The 23,691-nt window shown below is 33.0% G+C and overlaps 2 protein-coding genes across 4 annotated transcripts; both read right to left on the reverse strand.

The window, feature by feature from the left end:
• Positions 1–2,870: 2,870 nt before the first annotated feature.
• Positions 2,871–10,055, reverse strand: LOC108905632 (myb-like protein Q). 3 transcript variants are annotated; one of them, XM_018708601.1, is made up of 8 exons: positions 9,946–10,055; positions 7,138–7,212; positions 5,015–5,074; positions 4,829–4,930; positions 4,223–4,681; positions 4,127–4,165; positions 3,574–3,630; positions 2,871–3,518 (listed from the first exon to the last, which is right to left on the reverse strand). In XM_018708601.1, the coding sequence occupies exons 1-8, from the start codon at positions 10,001–10,003 to the stop codon at positions 3,004–3,006; spliced, it is 1,365 nt and encodes a 454-aa protein (XP_018564117.1). In that variant the 5' UTR covers positions 10,004–10,055; the 3' UTR covers positions 2,871–3,003. The 3 variants fall into 3 exon arrangements, with proteins under 3 accessions (XP_018564117.1, XP_018564115.1, XP_018564116.1); XM_018708599.1 differs by having other exon boundaries at positions 4,223–4,930; XM_018708600.1 differs by lacking the exon at positions 5,015–5,074 and having other exon boundaries at positions 4,223–4,930.
• A 4,792-nt stretch (positions 10,056–14,847) lies between these two features.
• LOC108905517 (sodium channel protein Nach-like) lies at positions 14,848–23,331 on the reverse strand. The gene is made up of 10 exons (XM_018708401.1): positions 23,231–23,331; positions 19,598–19,792; positions 19,359–19,518; positions 19,113–19,243; positions 17,369–17,456; positions 17,114–17,239; positions 16,877–17,036; positions 15,495–15,660; positions 15,339–15,436; positions 14,848–15,026 (listed from the first exon to the last, which is right to left on the reverse strand). The coding sequence occupies exons 1-10, from the start codon at positions 23,329–23,331 to the stop codon at positions 14,848–14,850; spliced, it is 1,404 nt and encodes a 467-aa protein (XP_018563917.1).
• Positions 23,332–23,691: the final 360 nt, after the last annotated feature.

Below are 23,691 nucleotides of genomic sequence, written 5' to 3' on the forward strand. Positions count from 1 at the left end.
TTAGAGATCGCTCAAGATTTTTAAAAATTTTCAAAATCGCCAAAATTGATTTTTTTAATTTTTTTTTAGGTTGAAAAAAATCTCGATTCTGAAAATTTCAAAACGATATTTTAATTTCTAAAGGTCACTCATAATTATTTTAACTTTAAAAGTAGTGTACCTACCTAAAATGTTTTCGAGCGACCTCTAAAAATAAATATCAACGAACTAATAATTTTTTTTATTGAATTTGATGAACAAAAGAATAAAAATAACTCATGAGGCACTTTCTATTATTTTGTTCATCAAATTCAATAAAAATAAATTAGTTCGTTTATATTTATTTTTTAGAGGTCGCTTGAAAACATAGGTACACTACTTTGAAAGTTAAAATAATTATGAGTGACATTTAGAAATTAAAATATCGATTTAAAATTTTCAGAATCGAGATTTTTTTCAACGAGAAAAAAAATTTAAAAAAATTCTATTTTTGTCGATTTTGGAAATTTTAAAAAATCTTGTTCGACTTCTAAAAATTTTGTTTTTGAGCTGATTTTTTGAGGGGGCTCTTAAAACATGATAAACTAACATATTTTCATAAGAGACACGAAAAAAAAATATTCGTATTTTTTGAGCCACCCCCCTAATGTTCATATAAGAAAAAATTGTATAAAATTAACCCAGCTACCTTCTGTCAATGTTTGTCACAGGGTTTGTAGAACATCCTGTATTTTACGAGGGATGAAGTTCAACAATGAATATAAAAAACGCAAATTTTAAATTTATTGTTGATCTTCATCCCACTAAAACAGTTGATATTGGTGACGATCAATGAGGATCACTATTTTTTTACAGACTTTTACGCAAAAGATAATAATAGAAAAACTTAATTATTGTTTAAACAGTGTGCCCATTTAGAGATTTTTTCTCTGATACTTCTACTTTTGTCGGATAAAAAATTGGAGCTGAACACGGCGCACTTTAAAATTAGCGACGTGTATACAGGGTGTTACAAAAAAGTGTAGTACATAAACATGTTCTTTTTATGAATACCATAAATTTTCTTATTCTAATTGAAGTCTCTTTTATATGTAATTCAAAATTTGTTTTGATTTTCGTCACTGCCAAGTTATAATTTTTGTAATTATTTTTTTATCACGAGGTAATTCTTCATAAAATTTTAAGGAGGCAAATAAATAGGACGATTTCATACAAAAATATGTTATAGTGTTCCCAAAATTCTTTTTTGAATAACGATATTTTCAATTTTTTTTTTTTTATGAAACTATTTTTAACATGGAAATACATTTTTCAATCATATCTATATTGATGCCATTAATAAAAAAAAAATTTCTTATATAACTAATACGAATAATTTTAGCATACTCAAATTTTATTCAAATTTGATTTCTCATAATTTTGCCTTTCTATCTAGAAAAATAGGTAAAAGCAAGTTTCAAGAAATTGAATGTTACATTGCGAAGATACAACTCAAAATTGTGAAATTTTTTGAAATCCTCTGTTTCTCCAATTTCTCTGAAATCTGTTTCCTGATTCAAATCTCTGTTTCCTGAGTAAAAAATGTAACTTCGCACACTTGTTACGTAAATAACTATTACACTGTTAATTTTCTATAATTATTTATTTATTTGTCATTTGACGACTGTCACGTAGTAACTTTCTCTCTATAGGTATGTTTAAACATTTCTCCGATGATTTTGTTTATTATATGTAAATTGAATTATTAATAAATATGGGAAGATGTGGGAAGAGAGGGAAAGCTAGAAATTTAAAATATTTTCTTAGCGTTCGTAACTTCAAAAGATAACTATTAAGAAAACTATTATAAGTAAAAAATTTACAGCGTGATGATAAAGTTTGGAACAAAATTCATAACTTTTATACTGAGTGAGCTTTTAAGATGATTCAGTTGTATACAGGGTGACCCAGAAAAGCTGGACGGACGATCAATTTGTTTTTCTTACGGAACACCCTGTATATTTTTTCATATTCGAATAAAGCTTTCTCTTACGAATACAGTGATGTGAGGTTTGATGGGTCTATCTCAAATAACAAGCGAGATATTGCGAGAAAATTACATTTATTTCAAAAAATTATTTAAAGTCATTTTTCATAAAAGAAATTGTACTTGGAAACGAAACAAATGCAAATAATTAATAAAATTTAACGTAAATTTTCAAATTGTCCACCAAATATATAGGGTGTTCCATAAGAAAAAACAAATTTATTGGCCATCTAGCTTTTCTGGGTCACCCTGTATACAACTGAATCATCGTAAAAGATGCCCGTCCCGAGAACAAAATCGACCTGTTTTGGCGTTCTTTTTTTTTAAATCACTCGGTATAAAAGTTATGAATTTTGTTCCAAAGTTTATCATCACGTTGTATAAATACTTTTTCGTGTTGTTTTGTTTGTTCGACATAGGTCTAATTTGAAATTAATTTTGTTTGTAGCTATTTTTAATGAACCTTGCATGCTTCAAACATTGAGTACCAAATTACTGACTAATGAATCAGAATAACGAGAAGTACAATACAATTATTTTGACAAAATAAGTTATGATTCATTTTATATCATCACCGTTCAACGATGCCTTTAAAATACGTCATGGCAACGTCAAAAATTTGAGGTAAGACCATCATGACGTCGAATTTGTCCCGATCGTACGTTTCTGCAGAAGAATTGTGGTTACGGTTTGAATATTTCTATAAAAATGATATCGACACATAATATTTAGAATATCCTGGTTAGAAACTGTAACTAAATCTGTGTTTATAACATTTTCTTTTATTAATATTGTATAATCTTTCTGTTTCTTATGTTATGTTAACTGTTATAATTAAAAGTATAGGTAGTATAGAAAACAAGTACTCGTTATTAATAATTAAAATATATATTTATATATGTAAAAAATGGTATGCATTTATGTACAACTTTTTCTACGACTAACTACTTCTTAACCCACACCTTTTTAAAATCCTTTATCGTAATCAGGGTCATTGTTTAGTGCTGAGCGTCTGGGGCATGTTTCTCATGAAGGCCATGGTGCTTTTCCGCTTCGTGGAAATGCTGGTGTGCGCTATGCTGTTTCTCCTGGGGATTACCATGAGCTCCGTGGTGCTTCTCTTGGTGCTTAAGGTGATGCTTCTCTTGAAGGTGCTCCTGGTGGTTCGCGTGGTGCTTCTCTTGGTGCTTTAGGTGGTGCTTTTCTTGAGGGTTGGGGTTGGCGTGGTGCTTTTCTTGGTGTTTCAGGTGATGTTTCTCTTGAAGGTGTTCGTGTTGGTTCGCGTGGTGCTTCTCTTGGTGCTTTAGGTGGTGCTTTTCTTGAGGGTTGTGGTTGGCGTGGTGTTTTTCTTGGTGCTTCAGGTGATGCTTTTCTTGAAGGTGCTCGTGCTGGTTCCCGTGGTGCTTCTCTTGGTGCTTAAGGTGGTGCTTGTCTTCGTGTTTGAGGTGGTGCTTGTCCTGGTGCTTCAAGTGGTGTTTGTCTTGGTGCTGGTGCGGATTGTGTTTCTCGTGCGCTAGAAAAAGATAGTAATGATGAGGAATGACTCTAATCCAGCTCTTATTCCTTACCTTTATTAGCTTCGTGCGAATATATGTTGTGTTTATCAACGTAGGTATGGGGATGACCTGAAAATCATTCAATTGTGTTTATTCCCTCCTAAATAGGAAACAAGAGAAAAATAAATATAAATTTTTAAGGAATATTGGTGATAGGGTCGTTTCCGTTGGTGAAATTATATGTATATAACAGTGGACGCTTATGTCAGATAAAGTCAGTAATAAAGTTTTTTTATTATCGTGTATTCTTCAAATTCCTCAAAATTATATGAGAATGAGTAAAGCGTGACGTATTTACTTTACTTCGTTACATTTATATTTGCAGTTCTATCGTGTATGTATGTAAAACCAAAGGTGTGTTGCTAAATTGGCAATGCCAACAACAGCCAATAGTAATACAAGACGCCTAAGTGGAGATCTTCAATACATTGGATTTAATCGCGCTCGCATTTTTATGTCTACGGAAATATTAGAAAAAAAGAGGATGTAATAAAAAACGACTCCATTAAAGCAGTTTGGTCGTGTTTGTTGAGTTAAACGATTTTGCTAATAACTTAAAATTTACCTCTTAAGGGGATACATCTGTAAGGACACACGGGGAGTGCTAAAAATTAAAAAGAAAATTATTATAAATATGTGACTAATTTTGAATCAATATTACGCTTCCTTGTAGGCTTCCCTGGGGTAGTAGGTTCTTCTTCGGTGGCATTGGGTTCCGAACTATCTGTAGTACTGCCGGATGGTTCCCTCGGTCCTTCTGAGGTTTCACTGGTTCCCTCATCTGTAGTTGTCTCTGGTTCCGTTGGTTTTGTTGTTGCAGTTGCATCTGTGGTTCCGCTGGTTTCCGAACCATCTGTAGAGCCACTTGTACCTCCGCCCGTTGGTTGTATAGTTATTTCGGGTAAGCCCGTCTGCTTTTCTGTGGTGCCAGGAGCCTCTGGGTCTGTTGGTTTTGGAGTTGTTCCAATTCCACCTGGGGTTCCACTGGTTTCCGAATCGTCTGTAGAGCCACTTGTACCTCCGTCCGTTGGTTGTATAGTTATTTCGGGTAAGCCCGTCTGCTTTTCTGTGGTGCCAGGAGCCTCTGGGTCTGTTGGTTTTGGAGTTGTTCCAATTCCACCTGGGGTTCCACTGGTTTCCGAATCGTCTGTAGAGCCACTTGTACCTCCGTCCGTTGGTTGTATAGTTATTTCGGGTAAGCCCGTCTGCTTTTCTGTGGTGCCAGGAGCCTCTGGGTCTGTTGGTTTTGGAGTTGTTCCAATTCCACCTGGGGTTCCACTGGTTTCCAAACCACCATCTGGGGTGCTACCTGGCACTGGGTTTGATGGATTCGTCGATTCAGTAGTAGTGGTATCTCCATCTGGATTTCCTTAAAAGTTACAAAAGCTTTTTGAAATTACTCTAAATATTACAATATTTGAAAAGTATTATTCAATGCCTATGAAACTATTACCTGAAGTACCTCCAGTAGTACCTGACGGTTCGCCAGGTTTTTCAGTAGTGGTAGTTGTAGCTGTAAGTAGTTGAGACTTTTTAGATTACTTTAGAGCAATAGTTAGTTACACTATAAAGGAGGTAAATATTATTTACCAGTCGAGGACGATTTTGCGCCCGAGCGGAACGATGGCTGGCAATAGAGTCCGAGACTGGTAAATTATACTTAACTGCTGCGTGGTGTATAACATTTTATCTGCTCCCATAGTTCTTTATGTTCATGAAATAAAGATTAGGGATATGTTCCGTTACCTCACCAGAGGCACCGAAATAGTGGTTTGGCGTTCCGTATCCTGCAAATTCCTGAAAAGTTGTACGGTTTCGGAACGCGGTTACTGAAAAATTGGTGGATTTCTTGCTACCGCAACAACCGGTTATTTTTACTGGTAGAAGTGGTAGATCGTAGTTTTTAAGCTGTCAATTGTTAAAATTAGATCTATGTTTTGTGATTAGATCAGAGTATCAGTAAAGTTGAGGTTAGATTACTGGCCAAATTTTTTGGAAATGGAGGTAATGTAAAATATATGTATATATGACTGTTAAATAATTATATTTCTTGTGTTAGGTAGATAAACTAGTTTATTATTCTGATTTTGTAGGATGACAAAATTCTATATTGCGCTCATTGCAATATTGCAATAAAAACAACGGCCTTATTATTCATCATCTCGTCAAATGTTAAGTCAATGACAAGGTCAATGAACAATGAACGTCCCATTACAATTATCAACCAATTCCGGTTTGCTGTCATTTTTCCACTTACCAATTCGGTTCCTTTGGTGAGGTAACGGAACATATCCATAGGTTTTATTTTCTTAATCAATTCATTTTGACATTATTCGAAATCTTGCAAAGTCGCCTTGGTTGTTTGGAGTTGGTCGTTTCTAAGGTGTTTATAAACAAAGCTACATAAAAGTTGCAATGTTGGTGATTTTGAATTATTATTTCTAAATGAGTGATTTTCAAATAGAAAGTGCAGCAAATGTTGCCTGCGAATTTTTACTGCCCGAGAAGTCGAAAGTGCGCTATTGTAGATTCTAAAAATGGTATGTCACGTACATTTACAATTATTACTTCTCGTCTGGGTTCTGTTTCTCACCTAGAAATTATCAAGAAATCTATCAAGATTAGATTGGAAATTAAAACTGAAATTTCACCCTTTTTATAGCTATCAAGCAGGTAGATGTTACAACGAACCAGTCGGCAAGAATACTCTTCCTATGATTTTTAATAAGATTACAGTTTTTGAAATTAGAACATCCTGAAACATATACAAGCCATTTATTCCGAAGAACATCGGCAACGTTACTGGCTAATACAGGAGTTGATGTATTACCAAAGAGACATGGGTGGAAATCAGCCACAATTGCAGAACGTTATGTTACTGACATTTTATGTAACAAAAATGAAATAACCAACAGGATTCTTTACAATGACATTTCAATTCCAGGTTCTAGTAGTACGTCGTATCATGCTATTTTAATGAATCAGTCAGATAATATTGAGCCTCCAGTGACTGAAATAGAGCGGTCCAATCATTTTGAGAAAAATGTGACAATTAGTAAACGCGAGGAAAATAATTATCCAGATTTTATAAATGTTATTAAATGTAATAACTGTAAAATTACTATAAATATTCATTAATAATAATTAATAAAATGTAATGTTCATGAAATATTTATATTTATTTCTTCATAAAATATGCATTTATAATTCAAAATCGCTTTTTTCCCTAGGGAGGTAAGTTACCTCACTTACCTCCCGTTGTCCAGCAACTTCTACGGTAAAATCCACTTACCTCCTTAAAAACAATGTATTAATAAATCTATTTATATGCTATAGTGGGAACAGATAAAAAAATTATACCTACTTTTAATGTTTGGAACATTTTTTGAATAGTGTTCAAATATCAAAATATGCTGCTCTACCTTCCAACAAAAGCTGTACCTTTTAAGGGGAGGTTTGAAGGAAAATATTTTATATAAAACACTAACAGTAGGTATATGTATGAGGGTAATCTTTCTTATCATTTCCGAGACGCCTTGTACATACGTTTATATTTTTTTAAATAAAAATACTTACGGGTACATTCCAATCTACAAGTCCGGGTGGTGGTGCTTCTTGCAACTCGTGCACTTATTATGTGAGATTTAACATCTACGAAATAAATCAATTAAAGTAGGTACATATACTTTAAAAGAATATATGTATAATAATGTTAAGTCGCAAATGATTTTGCTTGATATTTCTGTAGGAAATGCTGCTTGCACTTAAGATTTCTTATCCAGAAAAAAACATTTCAAAGAATAATAACAAATTGCCTTCGACTTCAAGAAAAATTACAACCGCTTGACAGTATCAGTAGGAATAAAGAAAATGAATTCGTACCAGTCTTTGCTACTATAAGTGAAATTCTGTATATGTTTATATTGAGTGTCTTGTAAAAAATGTCGCAAGATTCTCAAAAACAAAAAAAATTACGTTAATTGGTTAAAAATTTTTTTTTTCAAAGCTTATTTTAAGGACAGGCGGATGTCAACAGACTCTTTTAGTGTGACGTCACATATTTAGGCAACCCGCAACAAATTGTTATAGTTGAAATTGTACAGACCGAATCTGACCCTTTTGTACTATTTGCATAGATACTATAAAAACGAACAACTTCAAATTAATTTATTTTTATAAGGATTTGGAAGCATTTAAGAATAACCAACACGTAAAATAAATACACTAATGTGCTTAAAACTTAACAAAAAACGATATAAAAGAATATTCCTACATTTAAATATTAAAAATTTAACATTAGCCATGTTATTCCTAATGCTTATGCTCGGAAAGAATAGCCTCATACACAGGTGAGCTCTTGTTGATATGTTATCGCTAGAGAGCGGACAATGTGTGTCTTTAACCCGAAGAATAGGTCAAATTTTGGTAGAGATGTGTACGCGTTCAAAAATGTATTGTGTATAAAATATGCAAAATATAATTATTATGTATAGCAAATATATCGTATTATCCTCGCGAAGATTTGTACCCTTTATTTAAAATCCATAAATCATGTGAACAGGTTAAATAACGAGAAAATAATTAAGTTAATTTAGTTCTAAAGAAATGAAATGACACTCGCGCCCATCTCTAGTCAATCCGTCGACATCGGTTGCGTTTATCGAATTCCTATTGGTCAGAATTCAAACTGCAGCCCTGTTACGAATGGAGCGTGAGTTGGACTATTCTATCATGTGCGTCGCCTGAGGTATTCGTTACATTGACTCCTAATTTCCAATTAAAAGAACGACACTATTTTTAACCGAACTTTATTTAATAAATATGTAGTATACAAATTCTGATTTTCTAAATATTTTATAACGCCTAAAAATGTATGTACCGTGGAATTTTCGTGAATTATCACGTAAATTTCCGATGCATACCCGACACGCCACTGCGTCATGGATAATGTATCTAGGTTTATGAATGACATATCTATGTTCAAAGTTAAAGACACAAATTGTCCGCTCTCTGGTTATTGCCGTTATCATTAGCGTATTTTCTTTTGTTTTATTTAATCTTGGCTTTTTCTAGTTCTACTAATTGTAAGTATTGTTATTGTTTTTCTTGGTGTTGTACTGTGTCAGTGTGTTTATTGAATGTTTTTTATCTTTAATGCGATACTCAATAACATTGATATAATTTTAATTTATTAATTACTATAAAAGCCAATATATGTAAATATATAAATTCTAAAATTCTATTAGTTTGTCACTAGGGGTTTGAAACTTTTTAAATATTTCTAATATTGCCAGAATATCGCAATATTTAAGGTTTAAGAAGCCATTTTTTTGGCACTTATGTCCAAAGTACATAAGGTCGAAAATCGGTCTAGTAAATATATTGAGAAATTCTTCTGCACTATAGGGTTGCCTATTATTTGGCGTATGTCATGTCACTACTAAAAAGGTACTTTTTTTCAAATGAAGTGACACATATGTTTATTAATATAATAGATTGTAAAGTTTTGGCAAAAATCAAACCAAACATTATCGTTGGATTCAGAAAAAAATTATTTACCAGGAACAAAAAACGTTCCAAAAAAAATTGTCTCTACAGTGTGTTAAGTATTTCCGCTGCTGGGTTTCTATAGTTGTATAAGTCCCATTAATCTACGCCCAATAGCTTTCGAGCATAAATGAGTTATTTTTCAATTTTGACCCGGTATTTCGAAAATCATGCCGTTTAGAATATACGGTTTAAGGGACTTTTTTCCTTAAAATCAATAAAAATGTAAATGTAATGTAACGAGCCACTCCTATTTTTTAAATATCACAATTAAAATTGCTAAATGTTTATTTTTAGGTGTTGTGACCCCCTATTTTTTTATAAATTTAGTGAATCGTCTCTTATTAAAAAAAATATGCGTGCCATAAAAATGTTTTTCAGCATTTGTTCATGATACATTCTAGCACAATTTTTTTATAGGTATCTCCTTAACTTTATATAAAACTAGCCCTACGGTTTTTTTTAATGTTTTTGCAACAGTAGTGGTTTTGTCGATGAAATGTAAAAAAAACAAAATACTGAGTTTATTTGCAACGAAACATCAACGGAAATATCGAATTTTCTTGACAATGAAAGTGTTTTTTCTATCAGGATAATAGAATCAGTTGAGTGTAGTCGCTATAAAAACAGTTTTAGTGCGAACTTCCAAAAAAGACGTCATCCGTCGCTTTAATTTAAAATGAAATATTTTTGCACAAAACAGTCGGAAATAAAAAATTACGAAGTACATCATTTGAAAACAATTATGAACAAAATGGGAAACGACCCTTTTGACTACATCTACAATGTAATGTAATGCAAAACTTAAACATATAACGTCAAAACAATTATTCTTACCTATGGCTGATGTTATAACCAGTATCGTGACGCAATAAACAGCAATCTTTGTTGCCATTTTGCCGTTCTATAGCTAACTCGTTCTAATAGTTAGCTATTAGATACTGATTGTATGCCTAGACGAAGCAGCTTTTATGGGCCTTTCGAGAATTCGAAAAATTCATTTCCAAAGTATTGTAACGCAGAAATATTTCCCTTAAAATTTGAATTTCTTTTGGATCGTACCGGGGCGCTGCAATAAGTTATTTATGCAGCGTTAAGTACAGGGTGTACCCTAATAATTACCACGATATATTCGGGGAAGTAAATATAAGACAAATTCGAAAATTTAGGTATTGAAGGGGGAGATATTTACCAATTTTTAGTACTTATACCAGAAGGTGATATTAATTCCGCAGCAATTTGTTTAAGATAACCTTTTTTTCAGGGTCAAGAACAAATGTTCGCTGTGCGGGGGCACGTCGTTCAGGATATCTAGCACGCAAGCTTTGTGGGCATTTTCGTTTGCTTCGCCATAAATTATGAGTATATCATAATATTCGCAATTGCTAAATAAATGCGCCATTTTCAATAGAAAATTTGGAAATACGGCTATTAAATGTACTCTCGAAAAACAGCACAGCAATCACTACAACAATGTATTACAAACTGACTTTGGCATACAGTCGGGTTTCATAAGAAATTTACAAAAAGTGTTACAGAATGTTTTGTAAGTACTCGCCGCGATAAAATACATGTATTTCAGCAGTTCCGAAACAGTTTTAAACATATTTTTAATTAGCTTTTTTCTCTATGACCTTAAACTTCCGATACAAGTTTGTGACATCAGTTAACTCAGTTTTTGCTCCTTTTTCACCCTTTTAAATTTTTGACATAAGTTTATTGACACCCTGTATATGTAATCATGTCTTGCAAGGAATTTTTTTCGTGCCGAATCTAATGACTTAACTGACGAAAGGTCAATATGAGGGCATCCTGTATACCGGTATCACTACTATTACATTCACCTCGTAAAAAAACTCGATATTCAGGTATTCTTCTATCAGGAATTATTTTGTAAATATTGGTGCTACGCAAAATATTTATGAATACGATTTAGATAGGATTCGGTTGAAATTCATGTGTGTAGAATTATGCCATACTTAAGGACAAATGTAAATGACAGGATTTTTCCCAATCGATAATGCATTCATTTAATATGACTGTAAAGTGGACACAAAAAAAATATTTTTTTAAGGGAATTTCATAATTGTGATGCTGCTGTTTTAATTGCGTACCATCCCAAAGAAGGCATTCAAAAAAACTACAATCAATGCAAACATGGAAACGTGACTATTTAAATATATTTAAATCGTTGTTAATTCATTCAATAATAGTGATAGTACACACAATTTGAATTATTCATCGTCCAGACCAATAATAATATATTTGCTTACAAGAATTGATATTTTTCATAGTTGTATATTTCATATTAAGCACTACAGTTTTTAAAATTTGCAATAATTTGTTTCCCAGTAATCGGTAATGGCTTCCGCTTTTGTCACATTGTCCCTAAATTATAAACAAATCGAAATAATCTTCGTTTGAGTAATTTATATATATAGTAATTTATATAGATATTTTAGTTTCGTTTAGTGACACGACACACAACAATATTTGACACAAGCCAAGCCACTTTTGTTATTTTTGACAAGTTTATGTACAAGGCAATTTTGATAACACTTCAGATATGATGAAAACTGCCAAAATAGTAGAAACTTGCAAATATCTCCAAAAGTAGTGATCGCAACCCTAAAAATGCTTATATGGCTTGAAAGAGAATTTCAATGTGTACAAGACAGAGCAATGTTCCATTTAAGCTAAGAAAGTTTTACTTTGCCAAAAGGTAACAGCGAAAATGAAACGCTTGGTATAATATTTTTGAATTTAAATATATACCATAAGTGAGCGTCGTCCAAGTTCTCTACGAATACCAAAAATGAGCTTGATATCGCGCTTGAAAAGAGTTATTAGCATCTCTGCGGACCCTTACATCTGTCAATTTTTTTCTTTAAAAATGAATATCTCGAAATTTATTACTCCTAGCCATAAGGAGTATTTAATAAAGTGACCCTAAAATTTCACGTAGAATCCGAAAATGCAATAATATATAGGGTGTTCTATTTAAAATAACGAAGTTGGTGTCGACTTCCGGTATGACCGGAAGTGCTGGAGAGTTCTAGATATTTTAGTTGTGTTCGTCCCAGGAACATTGCCATGTCGCCAAATTTTCAAAATTTTCGGATGTGTCCTAGATATCGATCGATACAGTTCCCGGTGGGACACCTTGTATAGTCCAATTGCTAGAGGTTTTAAAATGGCAGTAATACCAAAGTGCACATTTTTTTGCAAGTGATTAGTATTTTTCTAGTAGATGAAGAAAAAAAAATTGTTTTCCACGGGAACGGGCCGAGAGAATTTGGGAAATGGCCGGAAAACTGCAAGAAAATATATTTCTTGAATAACTTTAACTTAAAGTATTGAGAATGTCACAAATATGCAAAGGGGCGAAATTGTAGAGCATAAAATTCTCTACAAAAAAGGTTGTTTCTAATTTTTTCGCACATGCCATATTTAGGAGATATTTAGGGATTTACATACAATGACGATTCGTATGCAAATCAGCCAGAAAAACACGTATTTCAAAGCGGTGCTGCACTTAATGTCTTTCGTCTCTTGATAAAAAGCATTGTTTGAAAGGGGGAGCTTCAATCTTTCCTTCTATAAGCTATTTTACAGGGAAAAATAATTGCCTCCTTAAGAATCTATCTAGAATCATTGCGAATTAGTGGGCAGTCGAACTTAGCGCTTTTTTTATAAAGTTAATAGGACAACCTAACAATTAATTGCGTCAGACTAAAACGAAGTCAAATGCCATTGAATTAGTGGCACCTTTTCACATGGGGGGTTCGTTGCCCAAATATCCAGGTAGAAAACCAGTACAACAGCCGGAAAGGGCAGGTTCTGAGCTACAATTTACTATAGTATTAATACTGTATTCTTCTCCGTTAATCTGTATTACGAGTGTTTTCATTTTTGCTTCCCTTTTTGGGTGTTTCTCAAACTTTTGAAAATATTGGATGAAAATTGAGTCATAATTATTTTTTAATGTCATATTCTTAAAGAACGGGTTTCAAAGAATAAATCCGTATACTATACAGGGTGTCCTACTAAGGTCGGCGAGGTACGATATCAGGGAAAGTATAGGCCCTAGAGCTTCGAGAAAGGAATTTTCTTTAATAAAGCGACCAAGAGAAATCACTGGAAATAGTTTCCAAGTTCGTAGCTCGGTCGCTAGGGGGCGCAATCTGCATACCAAAACATAGTTGAATTTTTCTCAGAAATGTTCCCTATTCAGGTATATTAAATAGTACAAATATGGATAGACGGATTTATTGCGCATAATTTTTGTAATTGACATTTTGTTCTATCTCTCGACAGAAAAGGTGGGGGAAGCCCCTAATGTCTGATCAGAAAAATGCATTTTTTTAAGGATTGTTTCATCAAAACCCCATAATGTTATATTTCGTTGGAAAGGTCTGTTAATGCTTTATCTCGTGGTGAATGCGAAATGTCATTTACCGCAATATGGAAACCTATAGATGGCGTTATTTCAAAAGAATGTCGTTTCATGGATTTTTCTCAACAATATTAAATGCAAGGCTAAATAAATTCAGCACAGAAAATTGATGAATATAGCACAAGTTTCAAATGTCTAACTAAAGTGTTGCTTAAAGATGGTATAGCTTATTTAGTTATTTATCGACGCTATTTATCTAAGCTAAGATTAGGTTGTTTCACGTTTGCTTAAAAAATTGAAATAGCAAGATCAAACTTTTTATGGGTTAGTTTGAAGAGCATAAAAATAGCTACATTTTGACGCCAAAAAGGGTTCGATATCTTTTTTGTTATCAAATTATTTTCAAATCAGTGAGCAAAAAATAAAATATCAATAACAAAAATTATACGCAATGAATCCGGCTTTCCATATTTGTACTGTTTAATATACCTGAATAGGAAACATTTCTGTGAAAAATTCAACTGTATGTTTTGGTATGGAGATTGAGCCCCCCAGCGGCAGAGCTACGAACTTGAAAACTATTTCCATATATTTCTCTTGGTTGATTTATCAAAGAAAATTCTTTTCCCGAAGCTCTAAGGCCTATACCTACTTTCCGTAACATCGTACCTCGCTGACCTTAGTGGGACACCCGGTATATATACTGAGACACAATACTTAGATGCATTCTTCGAAAAAAAAAGTGGAGCCAGCGCTTATAATCTAAAAATATGAATGAAATAAAATATAGGCAAATTTTTGCCGGGATCGATTCATACAAAATACATGTCACATTTCGGTTTGGTTTTATATTGCTGAATATTTGCCCAATATGCTTTAGTTGATTGGTTGTCCCATTAACTTTGTAAAAAAAAGCGCAAAGTTCCAGGGCTAACTAAGCTGTACTCGCGATGATCCCACACAGTTTTCTTAAAGAAATAATTATTTTTCCCTGTAAAACAGCACATAGCTCCCCCTTTCAAACAAACTTTGTTTTATGCATTTTCATCAAGAAACGAAAGAGTAGTCGTACAGTTAATGCAGTGCAGGACAATTTTTTTTCCGTGTTTACTGCCAAAAAACTACATGCATTTCTGCGTTAGTGTACAATAGCATTATTTATATTTTATTACATAACCTCACAACACAAACAAACAATAAAAATAAAAATTCATCTATAAAACTAATAATGAAGACACTATTGATGAACAAACTCTTATAAGTATGTAATTTTTTATTTATAGTTAAGCTAACAAACATCATATATATTAGTAGATAACTAGATTAACGTGTAGATATATGTGCTAGTCAATTCTGGGAAGATAATCGTTATTTGATTCCACTTCACTTTTAGTTTTCTTTCTGTCTTTCCCTCTTTTTCTCGAGATATCCGTGAGAAGTCGTACAGGAAAATAGTAAATTATTTCGACGAAGCTTAAGATACTTGCTCCCAAGAACAGAGCTGTAGCTCCTCCCATTGACACTAAAAAAATTGAAATTATGCCCAAGGGTTTCAAGGATTGAATGTGTTTTCTTTGAAAGCATAGACTATTTTTGGCTTGGTCTGTAGACTTCTATGACAGTTGTCAATTCCCTGGTTGGTTGCCACGTCATTAGCTTAGGTTTCTGGAGTTTCGGGTCACATATCGCCCGTCTCTTCAGAAGAAACTCAAAGAAACTTTAAGAAGTCTACACCGATGACGTGGAAACGATGCTGGGAATTGTTCAACCAAAAGCTACTATCATTTATATTCAAAATTTAGAAGAAAATTTGTAATAATTTGCTAACACTCACCGACCAAATCCAATTTTCCTCTAACGACATTTCTCTTGAATCGTTCCGTCGGCAGATGTTCCAAAGACAGTTTTACAATAGCGTACTCTTCAGCTATCCTAAAAATGAATAAGAGTAACACTTTTATAATAATTTCAAACTTTTGTGTGCTGTTACCCTTTCTTGAAGTCTCTGACGATAGACAGCTCGATTTCTGTACAACTGGGTAAGCAATCGCAGTAAAGACCTGGTCGATTTGCCCAAGACGGTTTTAGTACTGCTAAATCGTTGTAGTTGATGCTCAAGCAATCCAGGCCGGTGATATTGCACTGCTGATCAGGTCCTAGGGATCAAATTTTAAGGGTAATTTTTGAATAACCAGTCGTAACAAAAAATATTGTAAGCAATTTGTATTTATCTTTTTCATACGACAAAATTACCAATCGTGAAAATTATTTACAAACTTATTACGTAAATACCTATTGTACAGAGTAATGCTGCATATACAGTGTGGCCAAGATAAGGATGGGATAGCATTAGGATCTAGAAAATGGTGAGATACAGCGTGGCTCAGATTAGAAAAAAGTTGTTTTTTTATACCTGACAATATGCCGTTTAGAAAGTTTTAAAATTCCGGGTAGTTCCGGAGATATCCGGAAAAACCCGAAATTTTGCAAAATCGTTTTATTTTTTTCTGGCTTTATTTGGAAACGAATATATAAAAAAAATGTTGGATATTTTGTGCTGTATTGACTTTTATACTGTTATGACTTTCTCTAATAGATATTTTGAAAGCGTTCAGAGCCGTACTCAGGAAAAAATTTAAATGACAGCTAAAACAAGCTAAAAACCTTTTTACAACACAACATTACATTACAATAGTAATACCATATAATTCAGAATTAAAAATGACTAGATTTTGTCATAAAAATAGCAGCGATGTATTTAAAAAAAATTAACCTGATGATGGCCCCTCGAAGACGAAACGTCGGATTGCAAAAATGTTGACGCCATTGGATAGAGCGAAATGCGTGGCAATGTAAATATGTAATTTATTTTAAAATTCGGTGTCTAATAAAGCCAGAAAAAAATTAAACGATTTTGGGAAATCTCGGGTTTTTCCGGATATCTCCGGAACTACCCGGAACTTTAAAACTTTCTAAACGGCATATTGTTAGGTATAAACAAACACAACTTTTTTATAGTTTGAGCCACCCCGTATCTCTTACCGTTTCCTAGATCCTAATGCTATCCCATCCTTATCTTGGACACACTGTATATACTGTAAATATTAACCGCGACTAGTAACAAACCTTGACAGAACTTACATACATATCTGGTTGTAATTCTGTGATTTTGCACAAGGAAGACCAGCGTCATTATCTTTGTGTTGACGACTGAATATATGTATGTATCTATTATTTGAATAAAGTTGTTCGATTAATTCATTCTTTATAGAAATTAATCACAGGAAAATTACATTTATCCTCCTTGTGCCAACACTTAGAATCAGAAGATAATTTCGAATGAATACAGATCACAAAATTGTACCCACTCACTTGTATTGGGCATGAGATAATGTGCACACCCACATTTTTGTATTTGGGCGTTTTTCCTACACTGTACACAGCAAGCACTGTGGCTGTAGTACCTGTACACATCCAAGTCAGATTCTTGAATAAAACGGCACTTTCTCTGTTCTATACCCACGTATTTTACCTAAAAGAACAATACAACCATTAATGAAACGAATTAAACGATAGAAATTAATTTGTGGTTTGAAAATGAACACTCACATCCGGTTGGTTTTCGATTTCTTTTATACCGAAATATCTGTGGTATTGGATGTGTGGTAAAATTTGCAATACTTCGCTTGCCAGCGTCGTCATTGACGGTACTTCTTGTTCTCCTAAAATATATAACTAAAAAAAAATTAAACGTTCTATACTTTGTATTTTAGTTGTTTGGCAAGAGAATATATTTTTTATGTACTGTTCTGTTACGCTATTAGTTTTGAAAACGAATTCGAACATTTTTCTGCGTAAACTTACATTGGCGTATCCATATATTTCCAGATGCAATGTACCAGGTCCTGTATTTTTATTTGAGACCATTTTGAAGAAAGGTCTGGACTTTTCCCTAAAAAAAAGAATGAATATTTTAACTGTGTTAACTACGTACTTTAAATTTCTAATCAAATTACAGAGCGCCCCAAAAAAGTGGGTTAGGTTAGGCCGTAGACAATTCATTAAGTTAAAAAAAAATATTTTTTCGAAAATAAATTTTCAGGTGACAAAGTGCGTTTTTTTGTCACCTACATAAAATACTTTTATATTCTAGAACGCCAAAGTCTTTTTCGTTCTAGAACATAAAACAAAATTATTTGTAATTTTTTCAAAAATTATTTATGATTTTATTAATAATTAAACAATATACATTTTAAGTAATATAACACTTCGATACAAAACAGTAACTATTATAAATAGGACGATTACAATTTCTTTTGCACTACATGTAAATTGAAAGTGCCGATATTGCAGTGAGTTCAATTTATGCCAGATCCAGTGCTGTCAGTTATCGTAGCTTCTAGTTCTGGGTGTTGCTGCAATTGTTTAAGTTTACTGCGCACGTTGTATTATTGGCAAGTTTCGTAGGCTTTACTGAAGATGGTAACAATTTATTTGCGATTGAAATTTTATTTTGTATAGAATCTTCTACATACGTCTCCGCTACCGTACTAGAACGCCAGCCCAATGTCGTTTAATGATGGTAATATCGGCCCCTGCGTCGGCTAACAGAATAGCGGAAGAATATCCAAAAAAAAGCCCTGTATAAGTTTCCGCATTCATTGATCACAATCCGGAGGTAAAATCTGTTGAACGGGTTGCAGATGATAGGAGTGCAACAGCTGGCGCCTTAAGATGCAATGTATGGTACGAGATGAGGTTCCTACTTGCTGTGCAAGTCGTCGAGTACTAATTGTGGGGTCTTTGTCAAGATTTTCCAACACCGCGTCTTCAACATTAAGGTTCACTTGCTTTACACTAACACCATATCGACACGTTCGGAAATATTAAATGCATTGTTTTCTCGGTTCATTGTAAGACTAGTTTGTGCACAAACTAAAAAATTAAGCAAAATAAGAAATAAGAATCTCGTTTCTATAAAAATTACACTGTCACTATCATGGAAAATAAAAACTTTTGTATGGAATCTTTCACTTTTTAATATTGATGGGTCGATGGACGATGCTTAATATTTAATAATTAAGTGAATAATGAATTCAATACAAATACAAAATCAGTTGACTACAAATTTTTTGACAATGTAACCTAACCTTCTTTTATCGGGTCTCATAAAAACATTTCCAAAGTTTTTAATAAATAACACAGGGTCGGCCTTCATTTTCGTTAAATAAATGTACTTTAATTTACAAAAAAAAAAAACGCGAAGATAGAACTTTTTCGTATAAGACTTATATTACAAATATCATCAGAAAGTTGTAGTTTAATTTTTATAGATTATACACGCCACATCCTGTATAACATAATTGTCTTATTTTGTTGCTGTTTTCGAAGAAATATTGTTTGCATAAATGGATATATTGCCGAGCTTAGCGCCATTCTTGGACGCAATAGTACCATTTCACGTTCTAGAATCAAAAATAACTATTTTCATTGCATTTTTAGCAATAACTGAGTTATTTTTAAATGTGTATAGCTTTCAGCAGTTTTTTGCTTTGGAAATAACAACGCTGATAGGAATTTTTCGAACTATGGTTTTAGCAAGTCCAACCTGGATTGCATGGAGTTGATTCCGTAACATCTTCCCATTTCAGTATCGATGTGATGGAAATAGGTACAACAGTCGAATTCTTTATTGTTCCATTTGCAGGTTTTCAAAATTTGGGAACAGTTGCTTCTTACCTAAATAGAAAACATTTAATATAACTACATAAAAAATAAAACTGGAACATTTTTAGGACAATTACAGTGAGTTTTTAAAGTTACCTTCACAATAAAAAATGATTTGGTCAAATACCTTATCAGAAAAGTAACTAAAGTTCTTCAGGAAACAGTCGTCGCTGGCAGATTTTTCTTCCGGCCCACACAGCTGTAGGGTGTAGAAGGACACTCCCCTAAAATATACTTGTTCCTTGACAATCTCATCCATGTTGTAGTCGTGGGGGTCTCCAAATACCCTGAAAATAATTAAGAAGCCATTTTGGTCTTAATGACAGATGTTAAAACTAAAGAAATAGTGATAATAGTTTCCCTTACTTGTCTGTGACTTCGGCAATATTCTTTTGGTTGTCCGTCTCACAGATTGCAATCGAAGGGAAATTGGTATCCCATTCCAAATAGCTGGTTTCAACTACGAAACTTATTGAATTGTTTTGGAAGTCATTCCATGCTGAATGTATTAACATACCGGTAGCCACCCAACTTATAGTACAGCAAATAATCCAGAATACTCTAAAAATTACGCCAATATGAAGAGAATTTAAAATTTGGTTCTCAGGTTATGCGGAACATTGTATTTTGTATGTCGACATTGTGTTTTCTCGATCGATATTGCACTAAATCAAATTAAATCTCAATATTTTTCTAAATTCTCATCAATCGGGGTTATATTATTCAAAAATAGCAAATATAAAATAATCCTAAATTTTTAGCTGATTTTCAAACGAAAAATGATGGTAAAGTAATAAAAAATTAAGCTTCAAGTTTCTGGACCTTTAAGAATTCACAAGAAATCCAGCGAAAAAATATTTTAAAGAAGGCTGCTTTTCTTTCAAAAGGTCCACGGATTTTAATTTTTTTTTTTTGGCAATCATGTCATCTCTTTTAGTTTGATTCATCATCTCTAATTTGCGCTATTCAAGAGCATCGTACGATGATTTGTCGCTGTTATTGTCATTCAAAAAAAAGATGCCCCTTGTGGCTTTGATATTTGATAACAAATAGATGTTTTTTTTTTAAATCTCAAAGTATCCCAAAGAAACTCTCAAGAGTTCAAACCGCTGCGATTTTTCTTTCATTGTGATCCGAATGATTGAAACTGTCAGTTTTGCTAAAAATCAATTAAAGGCTAAGAGAGCCAGAGATAGCCAAATTTACTTTACTTCGAAGCTTCCCTCATGAGCGTTTCCTTATATTAGGTTGCCAAGTTGTGCTGTCAGTCGCACTAAATGACGTCACAATGCGTTATCGATCACGTGACAAAATTTAAAATGGTGCATAATTGTAAATATCTATAATTAATTCACACAATTAAAGAAATTAACATTTTTTATCACAGGTCACAGGTTGCCTATTATTGGCGGAAATTTTTAGAAAATTTTTAAAATTTGAATAACAAGAGTATAAGAGTTAAAAAATGTACGATTTAAAAAAATGCTGACCTCTTAATGAATCTTAATATTTCAGTAGTGCCTAAAACTATACTTTTTTTTTCTTTTATAAAAATGTCTAAATTTACGTGGGCCCCGTTTTTTAGGTTAATACCTCTGAAAATGTGAGAAGGCTGTGAACTTTCTGCAAACCAATTTTTTTTACAATTAGTACCCCGAAGAGAGGTTGTATTCTACTAACCATTTGATTGATGTGACAAAAACTTGACCTACTACGATTTTTTAAAAGGGTCGTTTTTCCAGAAAGTAGTATTAGGCATTTTTTTAATCAAAAATATAATATTATCAGGCTATTTAACACCCATCAAAATACCCATATATCAAATATGATCAATAAATGTCTATGGAGTGTTTTTTTATGGGGTGTCGAACTTCAAAAAATCAAACAAGTAAAAATTATAATAAGCAGGTCAAAGATGCCATAAAAGTGAAAACAAGTAGGTACCAGTCGGACAAAGAAAAAATATAGACACTATAAATTTAACACTTTTAATTGGGGCCACAGTCAAAATAATAATTAACATACAAAAAATGTAATGAATTATAAAAAATACTAAATTAAACAAAAAATTGCAAAACGTTAATCTAAATTAAATTTTAGTTTTCCCACCAAATCTCCATCTAGTAGAACACATTTTTCCAATCGTCTTCTTAAATTTAAAAATTCTTTACATAACTGTTGTGGAGCAATCTTGTTTTCACTTTCATGGCAATCTCTGACCTGCGCATTTTAGTTGTCTGATTTTGTTTGGCACCTCATAAAAAAACACTCAATAGACATTTGTCGATCAAATTTGGTATATGGGTATTGAATTTTTGAAAAAAAATGTTTATTACTACTTTCTGCAAAAGCAACACTTTTAAAAAATCTTAGTAGGCCAGGCTTTTGTCACATCAATAAAATGGTTAGTAGAATATAACCTCCCTTAAGGGTACTAATTGTAAAATAAATGGCTTGCGGAAAGTCCACAGCCTTCTCATATTTCTAGAGGTGTTAACCAGAAGAACGGAACACACTGTATATGAAATAAGATAAATAGCCCAGGGAAATTAGCATTTGACCTCGACAAAATTCCCTCTAAGCTGGATTTCTTTGAGGTGTCCCAAACTCAAATTCGCAAAAATCACAAAATTAAAGTTTTTTGCAAATATTTCGCGTTCAATGCATCGGACATCCATAAGGTCAACATAGTAGGTCAAGTTGTAGAGAATTTCATTATCTGCAAGATTGGTATCTTGCAATTTTTTCCGAAATCTCGCTGTTTTCGAAAAATTCAAGGTCAAAGTTTCAAAAACAAAGTTTTTCGCGAATATCTCGCGCCCAAGCGATAAAGTCGAAACTTTTACTTTAAATATCTCGAAAAGGGCGAGGTTTTGGGAAAAATTGCGAAGGACCAGTCTTGTGGATAATTAAATTCTCTACAACTTTCACATAACTATTATGGATGTCCAGTGTGTAGAACGCAAAATATTTGCAAAAAACTTTGACCAAATGTTGTGATTTTTGTGATTTTTACGGATTTGGTTTGGCACACCTCAAAGAACATCTGTGCAAAAACTAGCTTCGAAAGAAATTTTGTCAAGGTTTTTTGGTTTATTTTTCATATATTAGAAGTAATACAAGATGTCCCGAAATTCATGCAACAAAATTTGGTCACAGATTCATAAGACAAATTTAGGGACCCGTATTTTTTATTTTTGCCAAGTGGCCCCCTCTTTCAGAGTTACAGCACCCTGAAGTCCGCCCCTAAGAATAATCTTTTTTTTATATCTCGGAACCCTGTTGGACGAGAATCACTAAATTTGGTACATAGGGGTTTTATGATATGTGGAATCTGATGGTGCTACATTTTTTGGTGGGGAACCCCCTTAAGACAATTTTTCGTGGGCCCCCTTGTCTTTGGAGCCAAAAAAATTTGGTCGCATATTTAAATTTTTTAAAAAATGATTAGACCATTAGAAAGTCATTAAATTTAGAAACTTTTTGTCTCTTCATACTTTTTTCGTAAAACGCAATGTTTTCGAGAAACTTGTCAAAATGTGATCGAATGCATATCGTGATTCGCCATTTTCCTCAAAACAAATATCAAGGGAAAAAAAGTTTCTAAATTCAATAGCTTTCTAGCTAATTAATGATTAAAAAAAAATCAAATTTGTGACCAAATTTTTCTGGTTCCAAAGACAAGGGGGCCCACGAAAAAGTGTCTTAAGGGGGTTTCTCGCCAAAAAGCGTAGCACTGTGAGATTCCACATGTCATAAAACCCCTGTGTACCAAATTTAGTGATTCTCGTACAACGTGGTTTTGAGATATAAAAAAAGACTTCTTAGGGCCAATTTCAGGGGGCTGTAACACCGAAAGAGGGGGCCAGTTGGCAAAAAGAAAATATACGGGTCTCTTAAATTTGTCTTAAGAATCTATGACCAAATTTTGTTGCATGAATTTCGGGACACCCTGTATAATAAATGTTTTGATCTAAAAATAAATTCTTATGTACTTACCTTTCTGTCCAGTGTCTATCTTCCTCAGCTATAAACCGAAATCCGTGAAAAGAGGTATTTAAAATGTAATACCGTAGAGGAGAAACCTCTTTCTGTTCCATTTTATCAAGTTTATCAGTAAAAACCTTTCCACAAAATGAAATATATTTTCTACTTTCGTTTCTTTCCACATGCCACTTATTTTATTACCTATTGAAATCCGTGTCTATTGTACTTGTAGAAATATAATAGAAACGTACTATTGTATAATATCTGCTGGATCTGGTGAGGATAATTTTCCAATAAATAATTCAGATTAATGTTCCTCTAAATTACTTTATTTGTTCGTTACAATATAAACACATAGTTACACAAATAAATTTGAAAGTAGGTCAACCTTCTACTTAAAAATTGAGGGTGCTCAAAAATTTGTAACACAATCCCGTCACCTTCTACAGAGTACAACATTAACTACACAAACA

This window comes from Anoplophora glabripennis, unplaced genomic scaffold, assembly GCF_000390285.2.
Source record: "Anoplophora glabripennis isolate ALB-LARVAE unplaced genomic scaffold, Agla_2.0 scaffold53, whole genome shotgun sequence".
NCBI lineage: Eukaryota > Metazoa > Arthropoda > Insecta > Coleoptera > Cerambycidae > Anoplophora > Anoplophora glabripennis.

What these genes read in the sequence shown, in the direction of transcription:
- LOC108905517 (XM_018708401.1), bottom strand. Translation starts at nt 23,331, where the DNA reads ATGGAACAGAAAGAGGTTTCTCCTCTACGGTATTACATTTTAAATACC. An exon ending in GATAGACACTGGACAGAAAG is followed by an intron (nt 19,793 to 23,230) that starts GTAAGTACATAA and finishes CGTAATTTTTAG; the next exon opens with AGTATTCTGGATTATTTGCT. An exon ending in TTAGTTACTTTTCTGATAAG is followed by an intron (nt 19,244 to 19,358) that starts GTATTTGACCAA and finishes TTTTCTATTTAG; the next exon opens with GTAAGAAGCAACTGTTCCCA.
- LOC108905632 (XM_018708599.1), bottom strand. Translation starts at nt 10,003, where the DNA reads ATGGCAACAAAGATTGCTGTTTATTGCGTCACGATACTGGTTATAACA. An exon ending in TACTACTGGAGGTACTTCAG is followed by an intron (nt 4,931 to 5,014) that starts GTAATAGTTTCA and finishes GTAACTTTTAAG; the next exon opens with GAAATCCAGATGGAGATACC. An exon ending in AGGGAAGCCTACAAGGAAGC is followed by an intron (nt 4,166 to 4,222) that starts GTAATATTGATT and finishes TTTAATTTTTAG; the next exon opens with CACTCCCCGTGTGTCCTTAC.